General features: G+C 37.9%; 1 protein-coding gene across 2 annotated transcripts in view; it reads left to right on the forward strand.

The window, feature by feature from the left end:
* Positions 1 to 26,765, forward strand: part of FBXO11 (F-box protein 11) — a 110,416-nt gene that overhangs the window by 65,525 nt on the left and 18,126 nt on the right. For both annotated transcript variants that reach the window (XM_070379618.1, XM_070379619.1), the window contains 10 exons: positions 16,912 to 17,039; positions 17,173 to 17,257; positions 17,669 to 17,813; positions 21,669 to 21,798; positions 23,233 to 23,316; positions 23,411 to 23,543; positions 24,633 to 24,739; positions 24,825 to 24,936; positions 25,018 to 25,124; positions 25,209 to 25,346. In XM_070379618.1, coding sequence (XP_070235719.1) covers positions 16,912 to 17,039; positions 17,173 to 17,257; positions 17,669 to 17,813; positions 21,669 to 21,798; positions 23,233 to 23,316; positions 23,411 to 23,543; positions 24,633 to 24,739; positions 24,825 to 24,936; positions 25,018 to 25,124; positions 25,209 to 25,346 — 1,169 coding nt within the window. The remainder of the gene's footprint in view (positions 1 to 16,911; positions 17,040 to 17,172; positions 17,258 to 17,668; positions 17,814 to 21,668; positions 21,799 to 23,232; positions 23,317 to 23,410; positions 23,544 to 24,632; positions 24,740 to 24,824; positions 24,937 to 25,017; positions 25,125 to 25,208; positions 25,347 to 26,765) is intronic.

Below are 26,765 nucleotides of genomic sequence, written 5' to 3' on the forward strand. Positions count from 1 at the left end.
GCTGGGAAAGATTAAAGACAAAAGGAGAAGGGGGCAACAGAGAATGAGACAATTGGGTGGCATCACCGACTCAATGGACATGAATCTGAACAAATTCTGGGAGATAGTTAAAGGACAGGGGAGCCTGGCATGCTGTAGTCCATGGAGTTGCAGAGCTGGACACGACTGAACAACAACAGACAAGAATTTAATAGCCTTATTCTCATTTTGATCTTCATACTTTACTCTTCCTGGTCTTCACACTAGTCGTCTTCTATAAAACTAATAAAAGGCATTTCTAAAATTGTCACATTTCCTGTAAAAGTAAAGCTAGGGACAGGATAAATTGTTTGCTTTTAAGCTGGGTGTGTATGGTGTGTCCTATTTATACTTTTCTAATACCTCATGTATACTTTTAGTATGGCTCTTACTGTAGTGCTTCAGTTATTTGTTTACATGTCTAGCCTTCCTACTATATCAGTTCCCTTAATGGCAGATTTTTATATTCATCGTGACTGGCAAGTAGATGAAAATGAGCAATTTTTAATTAGTGACTTATACTCATCTATTTCTGCTTTATTGACTATGCCAAAGCCTTTGACTGTGTGGATCACAATAAACTGTGGAAAATTCTGAAAGAGATGGGAATACCAGAACACCTGATCTGCCTCTTGAGAAATTTGTATGCAGGTCAGGAAGCAACAGTTAGAACTGGACATGGAACAACAGACTGGTTCCAAATAGGAAAAGGAGTTCGTCAAGGCTGTATATTGTCAGCCTGTTTATTTAACCTATATGCAGAGTACATCATGAGAAACGCTGGACTGGAGGAACCACAAGCTGGAATCAAGATTGCTGGGAGAAATATCAGTAACCTCAGATATGCAGATGACACCACCCTTATGGCAGAAAGTGAAGAGGAACTCAAAAGCCTCTTGATGAAAGTGAAAGTGGAGAGTGAAAAAATTGGCTTAAAGCTCAACATTCAGAAAACGAAGATCATGGCATCCGGTCCCACCACTTCATGGGAAATAGATGGGGAAACAGTGGACACAGTGTCAGACTTTATTTTTCTGGGCTCCAAAATCACTACAGATGGTGACTACAGCCATGAAATTAAAAGACGCTTACTCCTTGGAAGGAAAGTTATGACCAACCTAGATAGCATATTCAAAAGCAGAGACATTACTTTGCGAACAAAGGTTCGTCTAGTCAAGGCTATGGTTTTTCCTGTGGTCATGTATGGATGTGAGAGTTGGACTGTGAAGAAGGCTGAGCGCCGAAGAATTGATGCTTTTGAACTGTGGTGTTGGAGAAGACTCTTGAGTCCCTTGGACTGCAAGGAGATCCAACCAGTCCATTCTGAAGGAGATCAGCCCTGTGATTTCTTTGGAAGGAATGATGCTAAAGCTGAAACTCCAGTACTTTGGCCACCTCATGTGAAGAGTTGACTCATTGGAAAAGACTGATGCTGGGAGGGATTGGGGGCAGGAGGAGAAGGGGACGACAGAGGATGAGATGGCTGGATGGCATCACTGACTCGATGGATGTGAGTCTCAGTGAACTTCAGGAGTTGGTGATGGAAGGGAGGCCTGGCGTGCTGCGATTCACGGGGTCGCAAAGAGTCGGACACGACTGAGCGACTGATCTGATCTGATCTGATCTGATGAATCCTAAGTTAGCCTAGAATTAGGTTTGTCTTACTGATTTGGAACCATGATCATTCTGATCTTGAATTAATGATGCACTTGATACTCCAGACATATCAGCTCCTACTTTGGATGTAATGCTACAGTTTTCCTTGAATTTTAAAAATACTTAAAATTTATGAATGTTAAAAATAGTTTTTCTTGTTTGATAAAATAGAAAAGAATGATTGTGTTTTGTGAATTTTGTCACTTTAGGAAATACTGAAAATGCAAAACTGGAGGTAAAATATGAGAATAGAAGGAATTTCAAATGTTCCAATTGTGGGTGAGGCTGTTCTGTACTACTACTTTCCTGCAAGCGAAGGGAGAAAATGCCTTAGGAGAACAAAATGTGATTTGTAACAGAAAAGAATGAAAAGAAAGCTAAGCTATTCCCAAAGGATATTAATCCTTGAATTAGTTGTCAGTTGACTTTCTTTTATTTTTTTATCAAGCTAGAGTTACGAATTCTTGTCAATTCTGGGACCCACAGATTTTTTTTTTAATATATACAGTAATGAAAGAAAAGTTATGACCAACCTAGACAGCATATTAAAAAGCAGAGACATTACTTTGCCAACAAAGGTCCGTCTCAAAGCTTTGGTTTTTCAAGTGGTCATGTATGGATTTGAGAGTTGGACTATAAAGAAAGCTGAGTGCCGAAGAATTGATGCTTTTGAACCATGGTGTTGTAGAAGACTCTGGAGAGTCCCCTGGACAGCAAGGAGATCCAACCAGTCCATTTAAAGGAAATCAGTCCTGAGTATTCTTTGGAAGGACTGATGGTGAAGCTGAGAAACTCCAATACTTTGGCCACCTGATGCAAAGAACTGACTCATTTGAAAAGACCCTGATGCTGGAAAGATTGAAGGCAGGAGGAGAAGGGGACAACAGAGGATGAGATGGTTGGATGGAATTACCGACTCAATGGACATGAGTTTGAGTAAGCTCCAGGAGTTGGTGACGGACAGGGAAGCCTGGCATGCTGCAGTCCATGGGGTCTCAAAGAGTCGGACACGACTGAGCAACCGAACTGAACTGAACGATAATTTTGACGTAGATAACTGTCCACTTATATAGCTAATGCTCAAAGAGTTGGATGACATATCTGCCATGAAAATTAGTATTGTACCATATATAAATAATGACAGCTAATCTACACTTTTGACTCTGAACTCCTACTGTAGTGTATTTTCAGAGTGACAGAATTCCCTGATTCTTTATCTCCAACCCAAATCACTCACTGGAGCCTGAAATCAATATATTTAGCTTTGTTGAGAGTCTCCACTTGATTGTCTTACGAGTACTTCAAAACCCAAACCTGAAGTCATCTCCCACCTTGATCCGTGTCTCACCTACAAAGGTTTCTTCCTTATTAGTACATAGCACCACCATCCATTGGATTGCCCAAATCAGTATGATTCATGGTGCCAACCTCTTCTCCATCCCACCTATATCCATTCAGTCACCAAAGTTTATGATTTTGTGACTATATCCCAAATGTATTCAGTTCTTTGATATTTATTACCATAGTTCAAGCTATGTTCATCTCTCCATTGTATTACTCCGTTGTAGCTTCCTAATTGACCACTTACCACTAGTGCTATCCATTTCCAAGTGTCTATACATTCAGGTAATTTCCCTAAAACACAAATCAGAACATCTCACTGTTCTATTTAAAACCTGTTTAGTAGCTATCCTTGGCCTTCCAGATAAAATCTAAATAAAGTGTTTGTGGCACCCTTCATAATCTGGCACCTAATATGGATACCGCAATATGGAGCAACTTGGAGTTCCTTGAGATGGCTGGAGGTGAGCACCTTCAGTCTTCACACACACTTCTTTCTGATTAACTAACTCCCAGTAGATACCATCTCACCTTAGACTTTCTTCAAGAAACCTTCAACTAATATCCCAACAACATACTCTTAACATCATCTAAGACTGAATTAGATGCTCTTGTGTGTTCCATAGTATGTTTGTACTCAGACTCTTTAAGTCATGTCTGACTCTTTGTGACCCCAGACTGTAGCCCACAAGGGTCAGCCTCTGTCCATGGGATTCTAGGCAAGAATACTGGAGTAGGTTGCCATTTCCTTCTCCGTATTCTCATAGCGCCTTCTGCTTATTCCTATTACAGCATGTGACATACTGTACTATTATTGCCTGCTTGGTTATTTATGTCTCTTCTAAGCTGTTGGAGGGCAAGTACAAGATTCTATTTGGTTGCTCTGTTTTACCAGTACCTCACACAGTGCATGGCACATTCATTCATTCATTCTCCAAATACTTGTTGAACACACTTTATGTAAGATGGCATACAATAAAGTGGTTTAAATTTCTTCTTATGAAATGAAGAAGTGAAGTGAAGTGTAGTCGCTCAGTTGTGTCCGACTCTTTGTGACCCCATGGACTGTAGCCCACCAGGCTCCTCTGTCCATAGAATTCTCCAGGCAAGAGTATTGGAGTGGGTTGCCATTTCTTCCTCCAGGGGATATTCCCGACCCAGGGATTGAACCCTGGTCTCCCGCATTGCAGTCAGACACTTTACCGTCTGAGCCACCAGGGAAGCCCAATGAAATGAAGGCTTGTTCAGATTTTCAGTAGTTCTCTTTATAGTATCAAAGATATGGTCAAACATATTTTCTTTGACCAGTCTTAGATAATCCCTGTAGTTCATATTGTGAAAATTCAGCAGAATTATATGCATGTATGTGCATAAGTAATACCTGAATGTATTAATGAAAGCATTGAACAGTATTCTTAATACTAGATTTTTTAGAGTTTGTAACTATATATAAGATACAATTAAAAATATCTGATTATTGCAAGTCAAACTTTTAAAAAGCAGTTTTTTGTAACTTTGCTTCTGGACTCTCTCCCTTAAAATAATTAAGTAAATTTTTCAAGTAAAATATTTAAGTTAAAATGCACTTAAGATAAATTTCTGTCTTGATTTTAGTTTTTTCGTGTATTTTTTTTTAGTAGTTGGAAAAAAGCTGTGGTAGTTCCCAACTGTGTTAGAAACAGTTGTCAAGTGTGGTTCTTTATACTGTGAGACTGGGAGCTGTTTCTAAACACAGAGTTACTAGCACAAGTTTCCAATATATGATCTGTGGCTATGGGTAAGTAACATGGAACTTAGATGATAATTGTGGAGAAAAAAAGGAAAAAACTTTTGGAAATTAAATTCCACATAAACTATCTTTTAACTTTAGGTTAATCTTTAAACCTAAGGTGTATAGACTTTAACCTAGAGCCAGTCAATAGTGTAATTTTCTGTACATCTTTGAGATAGTTAAAAGGTATGTAAAAATTAAGATCTTTTGCTTAAGGTGTATAGACTTAAGTCTCTTCTTTTGTGGAAGTGAATCAGTATAAATTTTCAGTGCTATTTTTTTTTCAGTCCTATTTAATAGCAAAGATTTCAAAAGATTTTTTTTATTTAAAGAATCATACTTACTCTACAGAAGCCTTTATCCCTATGGATCCTATTAATAGTGAAGACTCTAGTATTTTTGTATATAATTTGTAGTAAAAATCTAAAAATTATAAATTTTTATATTACATGTATGTGTGTAAGAGGACTGGTAAGAATTTAATAAAAGGGTGTATGTATGTGTGAATACTATCCAATTAGGATAACTACTAGCCATGTTGTAGCTATTGAGCACTTGAAGTATGGCTTATCTGAATTTGAGGCATACTCTGAGTATTAAAAATATAAACCTTTAGTATGAAAAAAGAGCTGGTGTTTCTGTTGGGTATCTTCTGGTCAAGAACATTTTTTTCTAACTGAAAATTACATTTTCTGTAAGTTATGGTTGAAATTAAACATTTTGATATTGAATTATTTTTTATTAGTCTTAGATTATAATTTGACATCTGAATATTGGTATTCCAATATTAGATATAAAAGTGAAAGCTATAAAGTTAAAAAAATTTAACAAAATATTATTTTGAAGTCTTGTTTTTGGATTTTGTTGTTAGAACAATATCATAACCAGTCCTTCATGATTTCTTAGTTCTTGAATTGGACAATTTAGCAGCTACCATGGATCACTTTAGTACTGTATAATTTATTGTTTGCTTCATATGTGCCAAATCTACTGTAATTTCAGGAGGGAACAAAAAATAAATGTATATGCTTGTAATTAGTTCAAGAGTTGGAGGTAGGAAGAAGAGAAGCAATTCTTATCTGGGTTTTTATTTTCTGTCAAGTAGTATGTAAGGTCATCTTAGTACACCACTGGTGGTGGGTTCTTGGAAAAACTCTTGAATAAATTGAATTGAGTTCTCAATGGATGAGAATCAGCATTTCTTGAGTAGTTATTGGGCACTAAGCTGAACGTGGAGGAAATATAAAATATATATATGTTTATAATATTATAATACATTTATAATATAATTTATAACAATATAATTTATTATCATTAAATAATTTAATGTAATAATATATTATATATAAAATAGCCATGTCCTCAGAGCTTAAATTTTGTTAAGAAACTTAAGTATACCAAGAAAGCAAATAACAAATAAGGCAGCTGTGATACGCTAGAGTATATGGTGTATATACAGTGCTGCTGCTGCTGCTGCTACGTCGCTTCAGTTGTGTCCGACTCTGTGCGACCCCATAGACGGCAGCCCACCAGGCTCCCCCGTCCCTGGGATTCTCCAGGCAAGAACACTGGAGTGGGGTGCCATTGCCTTCTCCAATATACAGTACTACAGCAGTTCAAAAGATGAAGAGAACACTAATCACTGAAGATTATTTCATGTGTGTATGTTTTGGGTTTTGTGTCTTTTAAGTTTTCTCCTTTTGTTTCTTATTTATATTAGTAAACAGTGGTAATTTACTTGGAGAGCAGTACAGAAAATAGCACAGATTCTTGATCTCAGCACAAGTAAAAGTTTAATATGATTATTTTAGAGCTGAGCTTTGAGTGCTTTAGAACAGGACGGTGTTTTGAATAGGAAGTTGAGGTTATTATGGCATTATGAGATTTCAAATCATGTAGCTTTATGTGTTTATTTGGTGTGAACCTCAAACTGCACTGGAATTAACCAGCACTGTCTCTTCCCCGTTAATTACTTCTACATTCCTTACTTCAGTTCAGTTCAGTCGCTTAGTCATGTTCAACTCTTTGAGACCCCATGGACTGCAGCACACCAGGCTTCCCTGTCCACCACCAACTCCTGGAGCTTACTCAAAATCATGTCCATCGAGTTGGTGATGCCATCCAACAATCTCATCTTCTGTTGTCCTCTTCTTCTCTCACCTTCAATCTTTCCCAGCATCAGGGTCTTTTCCAACGAGTCAGTTCTTCACATCAGGTAACCAAAGTATTGGAGTTTCAGCTTCAGCATTAGTCCTTCCAAAGGATATTCAGGACTGATTTCCTTTTGGATGGACTAGTTGGATCTCCTTGCTGTCCAGGGGACTCTCAAGAGTCTTCTCCAACGCCACAGTTCAAAACCATCAATTCTTCAGCACTCAAGTTTCTTCATAGTCCAACTCTCACATCCATACATGGCTCCTGGAAAAACCATAGTTTTGACTAGATGGACCTTTGTTGGCTTTGTCTCTGCTTTGTAATGCACTGTCTAGGTTGATCATAGCTTTTCTTCCAAGGAGCAAGCGTCTTTTAATTTCATGGCCGCAGTCACCCATCTGCAGTGATTTTGGAGCCCCAAAAAATAAAGTCTGTCATTGTTCCCACTGTTTCCCCATCTGTTTGCCATGAAGTGATGGGACCAGATGCCATGATCTTAGTTTTCTGAATGTTGAGTTTTAAGCCAACTTTTTCACTCTTCTCTTTGACTTTCATCCAGAGGCTCATTAGTTCTTTGCTTTCTGCTGTAAGTGTGGTGTCATTAAGTGTCTGTCATATGTGGTGGTCTGCATATCTGAGGTTATTGATATTTCTCCCAACAATCTTGGTTCCAACTTGTGCTTCATCCAGTCCAGCATTTCTCATGATGTACTCTGCATATAAATTAAATAAGCAGGGTGACAGTATAAGGCCTTGATGTACTCCTTTACCTGTTTGGAACCAGTCTGTTGTTCCATGTCCAGTTCTAACTGATGCTTCTTGACCTGCATACAGATTTCTCAGGAGGTAGGCCAGGTGGTCTGGTATTCCCATCTCTTTAAGAATTTTCCAGCTTCTTGTGATCCACACAGTCAAAGGCTTTGGTGTAGTCAATAAAGCAGAAGTAGGTGTTTTTCTGTAACTCTCTTGCTTTTGATCCAACAGATGTTGGCAATATGATCTCTGCCTTTGGTCCTCTGCCTTTTCTAAATCCAGCTTGAACATCTGGAAGTTCACGGTTCGTATACTGTTGAAGCCTGACTTGGAGAATTTTGAGCATTACTTTACTAGCGTGTGAGATGAGTACAATTGTGCAATAGTTTGAACATTCTTTGGCATTGCCTTTCTTTGGGATTGGAATGAAAATTGACCTTTTCCAGTCCTGTGGCCACTGCTGAGTTTTCCAGATTGGCTGGAATATTGAGTGCAGCACTTTCACAGTGTCATCTTTTAGGATTTGAAATAGCTCAACTGGAACTCCATCACTTCCACTAGCTTTGTTTGTAGTGATGCTTCCTAAGGCCCACTTGACTTTGCTTTCCAGGATGTCTGGCTGTAGGTGAGCGATCACACCATCATGGTTATCTGGGTCATGAAGATCTTTTTTTGTATAGTTCTTCTGTGTATTCTTGCCACTTCTTCTTAATAATATCTTCTGCTTCTGTTAGGTCCATACCATTTCTGTCCTTTGTTGTGTCCATCTTTGCATGAAATGTTTCTTTGGTATCTTTAATTTTCTTGAACAGATCTCTAGTCTTTCCCATTCTGTTGTTTTCTTGTATTTCTTTGCACTGATCACTGAGGAAGGCTTTCTTATCTCTCCTTGCTATTTTTTTGGGAACTCTGCATTCAAATGGGTGTATCTTTCCTGTTCTCCTTACTATCAGTCCTTAATATTTGCTGTGTTAATGATGAGAAGGAAAGATGATTCCAGGCTGGTGTCTGGGTGGGTATCTGTAATAATAAGATCTATAGACTTGATGGACATGAGTTTGAGTAAGCTCTGGAAGTTGGTGATAGACAGGGAAGCCTGGTGTGCTACATTCCATGGGGTCTCAAAGAGTTGGACATGACTGAGCAACTGAACTGAACTGAGAAGATTTTAAACAGGAGTGGGCTATGAGGTACCATTTCACACCAGTCAGAATGGCTGCGATCCAAAAGTCTACAAGCAATAAATGCTGGAGAGGGTGTGGAGAAAAGGGAACTCTCTTACACTGTTGGTGGGAATTCAAACTAGTACAGCCACTATGGAGAACAGTGTGGAGATTCCTTAAAAAACTGGAAATAGAACTGCCTTATGATCCAGCAATCCTACTGCTGGGCATACACACTGAGGAAACCAGAAGGGAAAGAGACACGTGTACCCCAATGTTCATCGCAGCACTGTATATAATAGCCAGGACATGGAAGCAACCTAGATGCCCATCAGCAGATGAATGGATAAGAAAGCTGTGGTACATATACACAATGGAGTATTACTCAGCCATTAAAAAGAATACATTTGAATCAGTTCTAATGAGATGGATGAAACTGGAACCTATTATACAGAGTGAAGTAAGCCAGAAGGAAAAACACCAATACAGTATACTAACGCATATATATGGAATTTAGAAAGATGGTAACAATAATCCTGTGTACGAGATAGCAAAAGAGACACTGATAGATCAGTCTTATGGACTCTGTGGGAGAGGGAGAGAGTGGGGAGATTTGGGAGAATGGCATTGAAACATGTATAATATCATGTATAAAACGAGTCGCCAGTCCAGTTTCGATGCACGATACTGGATGCTTGGGGCTGGTGCACTGGGACGACCCAGAGGGGAGGGTATGGGGAGGGAGGAGGGAGGAGGTTTCAGGATGGGGAACACAGGTATATCTGGCGGATTCATTTCGATATTTGGCAAAACTAATACATATTATAAAGTTTAAAAATAAAATTAAAAAAAAAATAAACAGGAGTGGGATTTAGAGAGATGGTAGTATAGGATGAGAAGTGTGAGCGTGTCTTTGTGAGTGTTGTAGAACCTGACTATAGCTGCATCATAAACCAAGATGATAGAGGGATCCCCTGCACGTGCATACACTGCAAACATAGTGGAAATGTAACACGGAACACTAACAAAACTCTAAATGTGTAGCTAAACTCTGAGGAAGGAAAGAAGGAAATTCCCAGGTGCCAGGTATGAGAGAAATCAAATCAAAACCTTCAGTGGAAAAACAAACAAACAAAAAACCTTAAGTGGTAACTAGTGCTGCTATATAAAATAGTACAAGGGCCTTTTGGTCCTGGGTATAAGGGGCTTCCCAGATGGCTCAGTGGCTCCACCTGCCAGTGCAGGGGCTGCAAGAGACATAGGTTTGATTCCTGGGATGGGAAGATCCCCTGACGGAGGAAATGACAACCCACTCCATTGTTCTTGCCATGAACAGAGGGGCCTGGCAGGCTACAGTCCATGGAGTCGGACATGACTGAGCAGCTGAACACACACGTAGGTCTGGGGTGAAATTTTAGTGCACATATAGAGAATGGAGTTTGGGCCTATTTAAAATAGAACTAGGTCTGATAGACAGGCATGCAGCCTTGAACCTGAATTACGTGTGTGTGTTCAGTTGTGTCTGACACTCTGCGACCTCATGGACTGTAGCCCTTCCATCTCCACTGTCCATGGAGATATCCAGGCAAGAATACTGAAGTGGGTTTCCGTTTCCTACTCCCAAGGAATCTTCTGACCCACGGATAGAAACCATTGTCTCCTGCATTGGCGGGTGGATTCTTTACCACTGAGCCACCTGGGAAGCCCCTGGAATTGGAAAGGGTTTCCCTAACTGCAGTGTTGCTGGGGGTCTTTGGCAAGCGGGTGGGTGGCATTTAAGTGCTCAGTGATGAAACAGTCTAAACAAGAAATAAATGTGTATGGAAATAATTAAAAGGATTAAAACAAGGAAGTGAAGTATGAAGTAACAGCCAATATGAAAAACAAGCAGTAAGTCTTGAAAAAGAAAATTAAAAATCAATGTTCAGAAATTAAAAATATAATCTTGGAATTTGGCTTTAGTTGGGTTATATAGAATATTAAACATATTCTTGCTTGGCTGAAAAGGGAAAGAAGTATATAGCAATAAGTGGTTAAGAACTAAATCTAAATGTAATGATGCAAAAGTAAAAAGCTGAAAATCGGGATTGGCAAAATGCTAGACTGATATAGAATAAAACAGAAAGCTCCTAGGAAAGTACTATCAGGCAAGAACAGATTTTAAAGGCAAAAGTGCTATTAAGGATAAAGAGAGCCATTGCATAATGGTGGGAAGGAATAATTCACTAGGAAGAAATAATAATCTTGAAGCTTTATGTCTAAATAATATTATCTCAAAGTGTACAAAGCAAAATTTTACATACTGAAAATGGACTGTCTGTAGATAGTGGGGAATCTTAGCACATTTCCTCAGAAGTAGGTGGATAGATCACACCACTGCTACACCACCTCCTCCCCAGCAAAGTAAGGACATAGAATATATGGCCACTGCAGTCAACAAGCTTGGTGTTTTAGGTGTGTTTAACCCTTAGTCTCAAAAAAAATAGAATGTAGATGTTCCTTTCAACCATACTTGAAACATGGAAATTAACTACAATGGAATGACTTCACAAATACCCAGGCATGTTACACTGGCTGTATTTTCTGACTACAGAAAATACTTTCTTACTTTCCATGTAAGTACATGGAAACCTTATTAGGTTTTCCAAATTTTATTTGAAGGTGTTTAATAGAATAATATTTAAATAAAATAATAGCTAAAACATTTATTGAACACTTAATGTAAGCTAGGCATATTACTGAATGTTTTGCATATGTTATTTAAATACTTTTCTGCAGCCCTATGAATTAAAAGATACTGTTACCAACCTTAGTAGTGGGAATATTTAGGTTTAAAAATGTTTATAGGTCTTGAGCTTCCCCTGCAGGGGCTGTGGGTTTGATCCCTAGTCAGGGAACTAAGATCCCACATGCTGTGTGGGTGGAGCCAAGAAATTAATTAATTTTAAAAGTTGATTATCTGCCCAAGGTCTGCAGGTGGGAAGAAAAAACCTCTCTTTTTAAATACACTGCACAGCCTTCCCACCTTTTAAAAATATCTTTTTGATTGTAAAATACAGCCAGATAGAGAAGTTCACATTAAACAACTACATAGTATATTGAATTATTGTTAAGGTTGGTATTGTAATACCAGTAGATCAAGAAGTAGAACTTTACCAGCCACTACAGAAGCCTTTTATGTGCCCCATTCTGACCATAACCTCTTTCCTTCCCCATAGAAAGCATTTTTGTAATAATCATTTTCTAGCTTCTTTTCTTTATAACTGGAATATACTTTCTTAAACAGTATGCTTTAGTTTTGCTTATTTTCCCTCATTTTTCCCCCCATGGAGTTTATTTGTTGAAAAAACTGGTATAGTTTGATCTTGTAGAGTTTCTGAGAGGTTTGTTCAAGTTGAGATTTGATGGTTTGGGCAGATATTGTAGATGATGGTGGTGTGTTCTTTCATCAGGAGATATATAAATGTCTGGTAATATTTCTTTTTGTGATATTAGAACTATTGATACTCAGTGGTTAATTCTTTTAACTCTTTAGAGATTCCAGATTTTATTTTTCTGATATGATTATTTCTTCATTTATTGCTGGAATGTTTCTGTAAAGAAGTTTCCCTTCACCTAACAGCTGGTTACCTGGTGGTTCAGTTTATATAAAAGAGGAAGAGCTAGTGTTATTTCCTGTTGTATACCAGTTTTTAAAATAAGAAGTTGCTTTTCACTGGCATCTTTCAAAGCAACCCCACTCCCCCCTTTTTTAAGTTTATTTATTTATTTTATTTGGAGGCTAATTACAAGATTGTGGTTTTGCCCTTTTTGTGTGTCATAAATTCACAAGATTTAAATATGTTTCTTTTAGTTCATTTCAGTTATTCTTACTGATGCTCAAATTGTCCCATCTTCAGCCAGTGGGAGCATCTTCAAGTTGGTTCTCTTCCATCGGGGAGTTTATATTGTAGTAAATATATGTATATATAAGCATATGTATGTGTGCATGCTCTGTTGCTCAGTCGTGTCCAACTCTTTCTGACTCTATGGACTATAGCCCATCAGGCTCCTCCGTCTGTAGAATTTTCCAGGCAAGAATACTGGAGCGAGTTGCCATTTCCTCCTCCAGGAGATCCTCCCAACCCAAGGATTGAACCATGTCTCTTGCATTGGCAGGCAGATTCTTGACCACTGCATCACCTGGGAAGCCCCAATGTATATGTATTGCCTTAAAACACAAACATATACTAAACACATTGTTCTGTATATTTTGGGTTTTACTCTTGATGAACATTTTGATTGTTACCCAGCAGTATTATAAAAAGTACTGCAATGAATATCTTGATTCTTAACTACTTTGCCCATGTGTGCAGAATCGATTCCCAGAGTGGAATTGTTAAGTAATAATAGCTACTGCCAAATTGCTCTCCTCAAAGCAATTAAGAATTTTTTTGTCTCATGTTATCTTTTGATATATAGTACTAGTATACAATCAAACTTTTGATAATCTGCTACATAAAAAAAACTCATTGTAGTTTCTATTAGTATTTCATTTGTATTTCCTAAATTCTGAATTGGCTGTATCCTTGGTCCAATTTTCTGTTGAATTGTTAGTCTTTTCCGTGCTGATTTGTAGTACTCAGATCAGATCAGTCGCTCAGTCGTGTCCGACTCTTTACGACCCCATGAATCGCAGCACGCCAGGCCTCCCTGTCCATCACCAACTCCCGGAGTTCACTCAGATTCACGTGCATCGAGTCAGTGATGCCATCCAGCCATCTCATCCTCTGTCGTCCCCTTCTCCTCCTGCCCCCAATCCCTCCCAGCATCAGAGTCTTTTCCAATGGGTCAACTCTTCGCATGAGGTGGCCAAAGTACTGAAGTTTCAGCTTTAGCATCATTCCTTCCAAAGAAATCCCAGGGCTGATCTCTTTCAGAATGGACTGGTTTTATCTCCTTGCAGTCCAAGGGACTCTCAAGAGTCTTCTCCAACACCACAATTCAAAAGCATCAATTCTTCGGCGCTCAGCCTTCTTCACGGTCCAACTCTCGCATCCATACATAACCACTGGAAAAACCATAGCCTTGACTAGACGAACCTTTGTTGGCAAAGTAACGTCTCTGCTTTTGAATATGCTATCTAGGTTGGTCATAACTTTCCTTCCAAGGAGTAAGCGTCTTTTAATTTCATGGCTGCAGTCACCATCTGTAGTGATTTTGGAGCCCAGAAAAATAAAGTCTGACACTGTTTCCACTGTTTCCCCATCTATTTCCCATGAAGTGGTGGGACCAGATGCCGTGATCTTCGTTTTCTGAGTGTTGAGCTTTAAGCCAATTTTTTCACTCTCCACTTTCACTTTCATCAAGAGGCTTTTGAATTCCTCTTCACTTTCTGCCATAAGGGTGGTGTCATCTGCATATCTGAGGTTATTGGTATTTCTCCTGGCAATCTTGATTCCAGCTTGTGTTTCTTCCAGTCCAGCGTTTCTCATGATGTACTCTGCATAGAAGTTAAATAAACAGGGTGACAATATACAGCCTTGACGAACTCCTTTTCCTATTTGGAACCACTCTGTTGTTCCATGTCCAGTTCTAACTGTTGCTTCCTGACCTGCATACAGATTTCTCAAAAGGCAGATCAGGTGTTCTGGTATTCCCATCTCTTTCAGAATTTTCCACAGTTTATTGTGATCCACACAGTCAAAGGCTTTGGCGTAGTCAATAAAGCAGAAATAGATGTTTTTCTGGAACTCTCTTGCTTTTTCAGTTACCCTTTTGTGACACATGTTAACAAATGTGTGTGTGAGTGTCTCAGTCATGTCCAACTCTTTGCTATCCCATAAACTAGCCCATCAGGCTTTCCTATCCCTGGAATTATTGAGGCAAGAATACTGGAGTGGGTTATTTTTCCTAATTGTGTTGTTTCTTTTAACTATCTCTATGGTTTTCATTTCCTAAGCAGAATTTTTAAATGTAAACATGTTACTCAAATTTATTAGTTCATTTTTAAACAATCTAAACTTAGGAAAGAGTTTAGAACAGTACAAAGAAGTTCCCCTCCCCCCACCCTGAACCCTTCAAGAATAAGTTTCCAGCTTTGTCCTGTCACCTCCTAATACTTTAGTGTGTATTTCCTAATAACAAGGATATTCACCTATATAATCATGCTATACCTATTAAAATCAGAAAGTTAGTACTGACGCATTACTGTCTTTAGATCTCCATTCAGGTTTCACTAATTGAATGAAGTATTTCACTCTTGTCCTAAAAACAAACCTTTAAACAAAAGGATCTAGTTCAGAACCACAGGTTGCAGTGAGTTTACATATCTTTTCAATGTCCTTCCATCTGGAACAGTTCCTTAGGCTTTTCCTTGACTTTCAACTTTGATAATTTGAAGCTTATTAAAAACCAGTTAGAACAAATTCGGATTTTCCCTAATGATTCCTCATAATTCTGATATTCCCAATAGATTTAGGTTACGTATCTTTGTCAGGAATATCATAGAAGTGATGCTGTGTTCTTTCATACTCTGAGGTGACACACAGCTTCAGTATGTCTTATGAATGATGTTTACTTTGGTCACTTGATTAAGACAGTGTTTGATTGGCATTTCTACTATAGAGTTATGATTTTTCCCTTTCTACTTAATCAGTATTTGTGGCGGGGGGGTACTTTAAACATCTCATTCCTATCAAATTCCATTTATTCCTTTATTTATAGTAGAATGAATTTACAGGTTGTCCATTCAGTAGGTTATAATCCCTTTACTATCATGAGTTTTGATACTTCAGCATAATTTTGCTAGCTAGTGGGTGATCATTCGGGCTGATCTCAGTATTCGTTTTTTTCTTTTTTGGCTGTCATGCGGGCTTTTTCTAGTTGCGGCATGCAGGCCTCTCTAGTTTCAGTACATGGGCTTAGTTACCCCCCAAGGCATGTGGGATCTTAGTTCTCTGACCAGGGGAATCTGTGTCCCTTGCACTGAAAAGTGGCTTCGCAACCACTGGACCACCAGGGAAGTCCATTCAGTGTTCTTTTGACATGTCCTCATCATTCCGCAGTTTCTTGTTTCTGCCACAAGATATTTCAGGTTCACCTTGCATTTCTCTCAACCTAGAATCAGCCATTTCTCCAAGGAGCCCTTATCCCTTTTATAAAGAAGTAAGAAAGTATTCAGAAGCAAATATCCAAATACTGGTCATGCTCATTGCTATTGGAGTAGCACTGCTTCCAGGCTTTGTTCCACACGTGTATAATCCACACATTTCCAAACATTTATACATTTATTTGAACGTGCTTACCTATTTCTGTATCTATCTTTTAAAAACAATGAGTTCACATTGAAAATTCCAGTCCAACAGTGTAAGATACACTCTATTTATATTTTAACTCTTCTCAGAACCCTGGCTTCCATTCTACTTAATTATTTGATCAGTCCCTTGATGTTACCAAGCTTCCAGTTCCACCTTTTCCCTCTCGTGTGCGATAGCCTTTTCTGTCACCCTTTCCACACACAGACCTCCTCCTTCTTACCCCTCTTGAGCGCCAACACTGTATGCCAGACCAGCCTCTGCATGGATGCCCTTTTTATCCCACTTGGTGTCTATACTGAATCTACACTGTCCTACTTGGTATTCATAATCTATACTGAACTGTCTGTCTCCATTGACACACTTCTCACCCTGCTTGTACTCTTAACCATGCAGTACTCACTCGTACTCACTCAGCAAGTGAACATCCTCCTCACCGTTTTTAAAAATGCCTTCCAAGTTCTGTGTCATACCTTTAAAGAACTTTCCCACTTTCACATTATAAAAAATAATTTTCTTTTCTTTTCATGATTTTATTTATTTTTATTGTAGGTAAGCATTGTGAAATTTATTTTGAAGTAAGAAATGAAATAGAAATCCAAGACTTCTCAAATGGTTATCCAGATGACTAGAATTTTGTATAAAAACTATCTCCCCCCCAAAAAAATATATATTACAAAGTTTTTTATAAATTTACTGAATCCATAGGGCTTTTTCTTAAAAATGGGTGTCATTTTCATATTATTTTTGTTTATAACAGATGATGATGTACCTGCAGATATGGTTGCAGAAGAATCCGGTCCTGGTGCACAAAATAGTCCATACCAACTTCGTAGGAAAACTCTTTTGCCAAAAAGAACAGCGTGTCCTACCAAGAGCAGTATGGAGGTAGGTTAAATGTCTGTTGTTCTGTGTATAATGAAAGAATTGTTAGGAAACAGACGGGACTGTCATCATTTTTTAGAAGTAATGATTATGGGTAAAAATATTTGCTTAACTAGTTTTCATTTTGTTTTTCAAGGGTGCTTCAACTTCAACTACAGAAAACTTTTTTGGTCATCGTGCAAAACGTGCAAGAGTTTCTGGAAAATCACAAGATCTATCAGGTATTTCCTTTGAGAAAGTTAAGGAATAGGATTAAATAGTTCTTTTAAATTTTGTTTGATAAAAAATTAAAATTAAATGTTTATTTACACATTTGAGATTTAGAAAGCAGTTATTACAGAATAAACCTGAGAACCCTGACCTTCTCCATCTTTGACTGTAATTGTTGTATAAAAATCTTTTTTGTATATTTATTGTAACCAGTTACTGAAATGGTACATACTAGCTAAAAGAATACTGTTAAGAGAAAAGAAAATAAATGCGTGTCATCTCTGAAAGCACATGCTTATAAAATGATAGTCATCAAAAAATAAAAGCTCTTCATTTAACAAAATGAAAATTGTGCTCTTTAAATAATGAGAAAGTCTTTGCTAGCATGATAGATTATGTTCTGTTTGTTAATCTTTTTATAGCAGCACCTGCTGAACAGTATCTTCAGGAGAAACTGCCAGATGAAGTGGTTCTAAAAATCTTCTCGTATTTGCTGGAACAGGATCTTTGTAGAGCAGCTTGTGTGTGTAAACGCTTCAGTGAACTTGCTAATGATCCAATTTTATGGTAAGTGAAAATTTATTTCTTAGTATCTTGAGATATATTACCTACTGCCCCAAATGCTAAAGGATGGTAGGAAGGTTGGAGTGTGAGTTGATGGTTACAGTTAAATAGAAGAAAATTAGAATACTTATAAATTCCAGTTCAGTTCAGTCACTCAGTCGAGTCCAACCCTGCGACCCTATGGACTGCAGCACTCCAGGCTTCCCTGTCCATCACCAACTCCTGGAGCCTACTCAGATTCATGTCCATTGCGTCGGTGTTGCCATCCAACCATCTCATCCTCTGTCATCCCCTTCTTCTCTCGCCTTCAGTCTTTCCCAGCATCAGGGTCTTTTCCAGTAAATCTGTTCTTCCCATCAGGTAGCCAAAGTATTGGAGTTTCAGCTTCAACATCAGTCCTTCCAATGAATATTCAGGACTGATTTCCTTTAGGATTGACTGGTTGAATCTCCTTGCAGTTCAAGGGACTCCCAAGAGGCTTCTCCAACACCACAGTTCAAAACCATCAATTCTTCGGCACTCAGCTTTCTTTATAGTCCAACTCTCACATTCATACATGACTACTGGAAAAACCATAGCTTTGACTAGATGGACCTTTGTTGGTAAAGTAATGTCTCTGCTTTTTAATATGCTGTCTAGATTGGTCATAGCTTTTTTTCCAAGGAGCAAGCATCTTTTAATTTCATGGCCGCAGTCACCATCAGCAGTGATTTTCAGTTCAGTTTAGTTGCTCAGTCGTGTCTGACTCTTTGCGACCCCATGAACCGCAGCATGCCAGGCCTCCCTGTCCAACACCAACTCCCAGAGCCTGCCCAAACTCATGTCCATTGAGTCGGTGATGCCATCCAACCATCTCATCCTCTGTCGTCCCCTTCTCCTCCTGCCCTCAATCTTTCCCAGCATCGGGGTCTTTTCAAATGAGTCAGCTCTTCGCATCAGGTGGCCAAAGTACATCAGTCCTTCCAATGAACACCCAGGACTGATCTCCTTTAAGATGAACTGGTTGGATCTCCTTGCAGTTCAAGGGACTCCCAAGAGGCTTCTCCAACACCACAGTTCAAAACCATCAATTCTTCGGCACTCAGCTTTCTTTATAGTCCAACTCTCACATTCATACATGACTACTGGAAAAACCATAGCTTTGACTAGATGGACCTTTGTTGGCAAAGTAATGTCTCTGCTTTTTAATATGCTGTCTAGGTTGGTCATAACTTTCCTTCCAAGGAGTAAGCGTCTTTTAATTTCATGGCTGTAATCTGGAGCCCCCCAAAATAAAGTCTCTCACTGTTTCCATTGTTTCCCCATCTGTTTGCCATGAGGTGATGGGACTGGGTTCCATTATCTTAATTTTTTCAGTGTTGAGTTTTAAGCCAGGTTTTTCGCTCTCTTTCACCTTCATCAAGAGTCCTCTTTGCTTTCTGCCATTAAAGTGGTATCAGTGGCATATCTGAGGTTATTGATATTTCTCCCATCAGTCTTGATTCCCGCTTGTGCTTTATCCAGCCCAGCATTTTGCATGATGAACTCTGTATATAAGTTAAATAAGCAGGGTGGCAGTATACTGCCTTGACATACTCCTTTTCCTATTTGGAACCAGTCTGTTGTTCCATGTCCACTTCTAACTGATGCTTCTTGACCTGCATACAGATTTCTCAGGAGGTAGGCCAGGTGGTCTGGTATTCCCATCTCTTTAAGAATTTTCCAATTTGTTGTGATCCACAGAGTCAAAGGCTTTGGTGTAGTCAATAAGGCAGTACATGTTTTTATGGAACTCTTGCTTTTTCGATGATCCAGCTGATGTTGGCAATTTGATCTCTGCCTTTGTTCCTCTGCTTTTTCTAAATCCAGCTTGAACATCTGGAAATTCACGGTTCTTGTACTTTTGAAGCCTGGCTTGGAGAATTTTGAGCATTACTTTGCTAGCATGTGAGATGAGTGCAATTGTGCGGTAGTTTGAACATTCTTTGGCATAGCCTTTCTTTGGGATTGGAATGAAAACGACCTTTTCCAGTCCTGTGGCCACTGCTGAGTTTTCCAGATATGCTGGCATATTGAGTGCAGCACTTTCACAACGTCATCTTTTAGGATTTAAAATAGCTCAACTGGAATTCCATCACCTCCACTAGTTTTGTTCATAGTGATGCTTCCTAAGGCCCACTTGACTTTGCTTTCCAGGATGTCTGGCTGTAGATGAGCGATCACACTATCATGGTTATCTGGGTCATGAAGATCTTTTTTGTATAGTTCTTCTGTGTATTCTTGCCACCTCTTAATAATATCTTCTGCTTCTGTTAGGTCCATACCATTTCTGTCCTTTGTTGTGTCCATCTTTGCATGAAATGTTTCTTTGGTATCTTTAATTTTCTTGAACAGATCTCTAGTCTTTCCCATTCTGTTGTTTTCCTGTATTTCTTTGCACTGATCACTGAGGAAGGCTTTCTTATCTCTCCTTGCTATTTTTTGGAACTCTGCATTCAAATGGATATATCTTTCCTTTGCTCCTTTCCCAGTTACCTATTTATCACAAATGTTGGTTATCAGTCCAGGCAGTGTTTTTAAAACTATAAGAAAGAAAGTGAAGTCGCTCAGTCGTGTCCAACTCTTTGTGACCCCATGGACTGTAGCCTATCAGGCTCCTCCGTCCATGGGTTTTTCCAGGCAAGAATACTGGAGTGAGTTGCCACTGCCTTCTCCAGGAGATCTTCCCAACCCAGGTATTGAACCCAGGTCTCTGGGTTCCCAGGTTCACATTGTAGGCAGATGCTTTACCATCTGAGCCACCATCTGAGTACTTTCTTTATTTAAAACAATAAAGGAAGTACTTTTTCTTCTATTTGTCAGTTAAAAGCTACTGAGTGATTATGGAGAATGCTTTTCATTCCATTGCTTTTTAGAAACAACTAAGTCTAATTTAAAATAGCTAATAGTTCAGTAAGAATGTAGATTTTGTATATCACTTTTAGAAAAGAGTTTGGACAGTTGTATTTTCGAACCATGAAATATGTGTGCCCTTTGACCTAGGAATTCCACTTCTGAAAATTTATTTACGTTATGTACAAATTTTTCGTAATAACATAGTTAATAGTGGAAGAAAGCTAGAAATAATCAAAGTCTAGCAATAAGGGATTGGACTAAAAGTAAACAGTGTTATAGGTACTTTAAGGGTTGTGATATAGTCATTAACAGTGAACTTTACAGTTTTTAATAACATGGGAATATGCCATGTTATAAAAAATGAAAGCAGAATACAAAAATTTTATGTTATCACAATTGTAATAAATGAAACTCTGTAGCTAAAAAGACTGAAAAGAAATATAGTAAATTGTTAATAGTTAATATATTAAAAGTAGGTTATCTCTTTCATACTTTTCTGTATTTTACAGCAGCTATATGTATTACTTCTATGATACTAAAAATAAGGTACACTTTAAATTTAAGAAAGAAAATTATATTTGTGTTGGAAAGCAAAAAGGGAATGTTAAAAGGGCAGAAGAAGAAACATTTGTTTTGTACAAGAAATTATATAATAGTCAACTATCACTCCACTCCTAAGATTTGATGATTTGCGATCAGACATACATGAAACATCATTATTTAAAATAATCCTTTTAAATTATAATTGTGTGTGGCTTTTATTTTCCTTTAACTAAACAATCAGATTTTAAAGAATTGATGCATTGTTTTAGGTGGACTACTTTACTTTTTATATGCAGTTATATTATTTTAGCCAAAAATTTTATTTTTACATTTACAATGCTGCTCTGTCATATTCTTACAAGTTTTTGAGGCCTCAAATAATTTTTGTAGTTGTTTAAAAAATATTTTATGAAGAAATCTTAAACCCCTTTCCCCCTCCAGGAAACGATTATACATGGAAGTATTTGAGTATACCCGCCCTATGATGCACCCTGAACCTGGCAAATTCTACCAGATTAATCCAGAAGAATATGAACACCCAAATCCATGGAAAGAGAGTTTCCAGCAGTTGGTATGAAGTATAAATGGAAAATACTGATCTTATATATATTTTAAATAAAAGTTTAAGTATATAATGTTTTATTATATTTATATATTTATAAATATATTTTTATAAAAGTTTCTTTTTTACAATTTAAATTCAAGTATAGGTTTCACGGGAATTTCCTGGTGGTCCAGCAGTTACGACTTCACACTTTCACTACTGAGGGCCGGGGTTCGATTCCTGGTCAGGAAACTAAGGTCCCAGAAGCCACGCAGCATGGCCAAAAAAAAAAGAATAGGTTTCTCAAGTCAGTACACATTTATCAGCCAGCAAAGGAATCAGCAGTTCTTTTCACTGCTGGCATATTTATTAATAATTTAAACAGTAGCCGTAAATTTAAACAGTAGTCGTAAGTATCAGTAGCCTGAGAGCAGTTATACTTTCTGTGGATCTCTTTCAACTTATATTTAAATTATTACTGTTGAGTAGTTATTTAGAGTTTCACGAAATTCCCTTGGTAGTCCAGTAGTCACATTTAGCTTCATTTTCATATGGTCCTTTATGAATAGTGAACTACTCAACTAGGGGTGATTTTGCTCCACAGGGGATATTTGGCAGTGTCTGGAGACATTTTTGGTTTTCACAACTGGAGAAGAGACTGCTTCTGATACCTGGTGGTCAGAGTCCAGTGAAAAGTGAAAGTCACTCAATCGTGTCTGGCTCTTTGCAACTCCATGGACTATGTAGCCCATGGAATTCTCCAGGCCAGAATACTGGAGTGGGTAGCCTTTCCCTTCTCCAGGGGATCTTCCCAACCTAGGGATCAAACCCAGGTCCCCTGCATTGCAGGCAGATTCTTTACCAGTTGAGCCACAACGGAAGCCCAAGAATACTGGAGTCGGTAGCCTATCCCTTCTCCAGCAGATCTCCCCGACCTAGGAATCGAACCTGGGTCTCCTGCATTGCAGGCGGATTCTTTACCAACTGAGCTAACAGGGAAGCCAGAGTCAAAGTCAGTCATGTCTGACTCTTTGTGACCCCCGTGTATATACCCTCCATGGAACTCTCCAGGCCAGGATACTGGAGTGGGTAGCCTTTCCTTTCTCCAGGGGATCTTCCCAACCCAGGGATCAAACCCAGGTCTCCTGCATTGCAGGCAGATTCTTTACCAGCTGAGCCACAAGGGAAGCAGATGCTACTAAACATCCTACAATGCACAGAATAAGCCCCTACAAGAAAGAATCTGTTACAAACTATCAGTAGTGCTGAGGTTGAAAAACCATGTCCTTACTTGATATTACTGAGTCATAAACTGTTCCAGATTTTACATTGCAATATGCATCAGAAAATTAATTGGACTAATAATTATTTTTAAAAATTAAAAATTCATGTAGTACTAAACTAAACTATAGTGTTTATACTGGTAGTCAGTTTTTTGTTTTTGTGTTTTTGATGTTTTAGTATAAAGGCGCACATGTAAAGCCAGGATTTGCTGAACATTTCTATAGTAACCCTGCAAGATACAAAGGAAGAGAAAACATGTTGGTATGTTTGATTTGTCTTTTTCTAAGATTTAAAATGATGATCTTACAGTTCTTTACTGACATGTTTTTGCGGGGGGGTTGTTTGTTTGTTTTAGTACTACGATACAATTGAAGATGCCCTTGGTGGGGTACAAGAAGCTCATTTTGATGGACTTATCTTTGTTCATTCTGGAATATATACTGATGAATGGATATATATTGAATCTCCAATCACCATGATTGGTGCAGGTATTTTGAAATGTGTTGTCATTAGAATTTTAATACTTTATTTATGTGGTGGATTTTTTAAAAATGCTGGTTACTTAAAATCCAGATGAACCTTGATAATATCTTAATTGTAGGAAAAAATTAGAAATGTCATGTATATTTTATATGATGGAAATGAAAACTTTAGAGTTCAGAAATTATAAATGTTTCCCTTGGGGGAATGTGTATAATTCTTGATGCCAATAGTTTGTCCAACTGCTTTAATTAATAAGGAGAAAAAAATATCTGTTTTATCTTGTATGTGAAAATACAGAGGCTAATGTTTTTATTGCTGTGTTTTTAATGAAACGAAATGTGCTTTTAAAATACTTTCCATGCTGTTTCAAAGTTGTTTTTATGGTCACAGTTCTAAAAATAAATGGAATGTTTGTTGAGCACTGATCAATTATTTGAAAATTTATGGGCTGTTTGATTTTTTTAAGGATACAGTAGTATAAGACCATTTTAAAATAGCGAGTAGTTGTTAACTAGTTAGTGAGATTTGCGTTTACTGCCCTTTCTTCTTCCCTCCCCTATTTCCACGACAAAGAAGAGTGAGAGAGAGTATAGAAAAATTTTGCCTACTGATTTTCATTATTTTCCAAATCAAGACCAGTACTGAAAATAAGTTTAAATAAAGATTCTTTCTTTCTCTCCTTGCTCACCATCCCCTTCTTTCTTCTTTCTGAACGTTGTTTTCTGGTGCTACTGGTAGTGATTTGGTTTCCACAAGAAACCCACATTTTAATGCCATTGCATTTGGTATTGAATACTATTTGTAGCTGAGTCTATTAAAAGTATTATTATACATGAATTTGAGTTACAGTGATGCTCAAATAATGTCCGTGTTAAGTATGACAAGTTATCTATTTGATAAAATGAGTATTAGTCCTGTCTACCCAATTCTAATGTTCCTTTAAAGTTCCCTCTCCAAAAGAACTACCCAATTTAAAACTGTGAAAGGGTTCTATTGAATTATTAGTTTTATGGCAGAGTATTTTTACTGACTAAGAAAGTAATTTTTTGATCTGTCTCATGAAAGTAATATGCTTTAAAATATTTTCTTCATAGCACCTGGAAAAGTAGCAGACAAAGTTATAATTGAAAACACTAGAGATTCAACCTTTGTTTTTATGGAAGGTTCTGAAGATGCTTATGTTGGATACATGACAATAAGGGTAAGAAATTATAAATTTTTAAGTACCTATATGGAAATATTTAAGGCTGTGGCTATTTATTTCAAACAAAATTTCTACTTTTCAGTTTAACCCTGATGACAAATCTGCTCAACACCACAATGCACATCACTGCTTAGAGATTACAGTAAATTGTAGCCCTATTATTGATCACTGTATTATCCGAAGTACATGCACAGGTTAGTGTTCCCATTATGTTTTATTATAAGCTAGTCATTGTGTTGCCCAATAGAATTTTAAATAAATTGTTTTTCTTACAGTTGGCTCTGCAGTATGTGTTAGTGGTCAAGGAGCATGTCCCACTATCAAGCACTGTAACATCAGTGACTGTGAAAATGTTGGACTTTATATAACAGATCATGCACAGGTATTTTTTAATTTTGTGGGGTTTTTCTTTTTCTGTTTTTTTTTTTAAACTGTACTAATGTTTATTTCTGGTTAATTGTTGTAGGGAATATATGAGGATAATGAAATTTCCAATAATGCTTTAGCTGGGATTTGGGTTAAAAATCATGGAAACCCAATTATTAGACGGAATCATATTCATCATGGACGTGACGTTGGTGTGTTCACATTTGATCATGGCATGGTAAGAACACTTATTCTTAATTAAAAAAAAATACTAATTTATCAGTTAAATTCCAAATTGCTGAATTGAAGAGTATAAGTCTAAAAGAAGATTAAAAATTGAAATGAGTATGCAATATCAATTCTGTAAATTCTTGAATCTAACATTACATACATGTAGAGAAGATGGAGTCCTTAGAGAATTGATACAATCTTTGGGGAGAGTAAGGTCTAATCCAGTAGTTCTCAAATGTAAGTATGAATAAAAATCACCCAGATACAATAAATCAGAATTTTTCAGGATGGCACCCAGTATATGCATTTTTAGTAAGCACCATAAGTTAGTTTAATGCAGGTTGCTCTTTGTTTGTTTTGTGCCATGCTGCACAGCTTATAGAATCTTAGTTCTCCAACAGGGACTGAACCTGGGCCCTCAGCAGTGAGAGCATAGTGTCCTAACGTAACCACTGGACTGCTAGGGGATTCCTAACACCTAGTTTTTGTTGAAGTAATTTTTTAAAATCCTAGGACAGCATTGGCAACATTTTTTGTTGTTGGATGTCCAGGATGGGAGTCCAGGATGGGAGAGGAGGTTGTAATGTGGTAACAAGGGCATGATAAAGTTTTATTGCAATTATGTGGTAATAATCAAACAATTTTGGAACATTGAACTGGGACGTAGAAAAATTGTCTATTAACAAAGGAAGTTTATTTTCAACTGTTTGTGCCTAAAACCCTAACACAGAACCCTTTTTTTGCCCACCACTTGTGGCATGTAACATCTTAATTCCCCTACCAGGTATCAAACCCATACTCCCTCAGTGGAAGTACGGAGTCTTAACCACTGGACCTCCAAAGAAGTCTGCTAAACTCTGTTAAAACTGAAGTAGACCAGGAAGGAGTACCCTTTTGTTACATTCTGGTTAGATGTAAATAGTTTTATTAATAGACCCCCCAGTTCATTGTATTCCTGGGATAACTATAACCTGAGAAAAACAGTTCACTTAAAACTCATGCTGTATAGTTTGGGCCTGTAAATAAGAAAGCACAGTGGAGATGACCACTTGTCCTTCTCCAGCTAGAATTTAAAAATTGACTTTTTTTTTTTTTTTGCAAATTGTAGTTCTTTTTTCCCAAGGAGTAGGAAAGAGGGGAGTTTGGAAATTGGAGGCTCTCAGCCGCAGTCCATGGGGTCGCTAAGAGTCGGATACGACTGAGTGACTTCACTTTCACTTTTCACTTTCATGCATTGGAGAAGGAAATGCACCCCACTCCAGTGTTCTTGCCTGGAGAATCCCAGGGACGGGGGAGCCTGGTGGGCTGCCGTCTATGGGGTTGCACAGAGTCGGACACGACTGAAGCGACTTAGCAGCAGCAGCAGCAGCAGAAGTATGGAGGCTATCAAAACATAAGACTCTTCAGAGAATTCATCCTGCCTGGG

This window comes from Bos mutus, chromosome 11 (assembly GCF_027580195.1).
Source record: "Bos mutus isolate GX-2022 chromosome 11, NWIPB_WYAK_1.1, whole genome shotgun sequence".
Lineage (NCBI taxonomy): Eukaryota > Metazoa > Chordata > Mammalia > Artiodactyla > Bovidae > Bos > Bos mutus.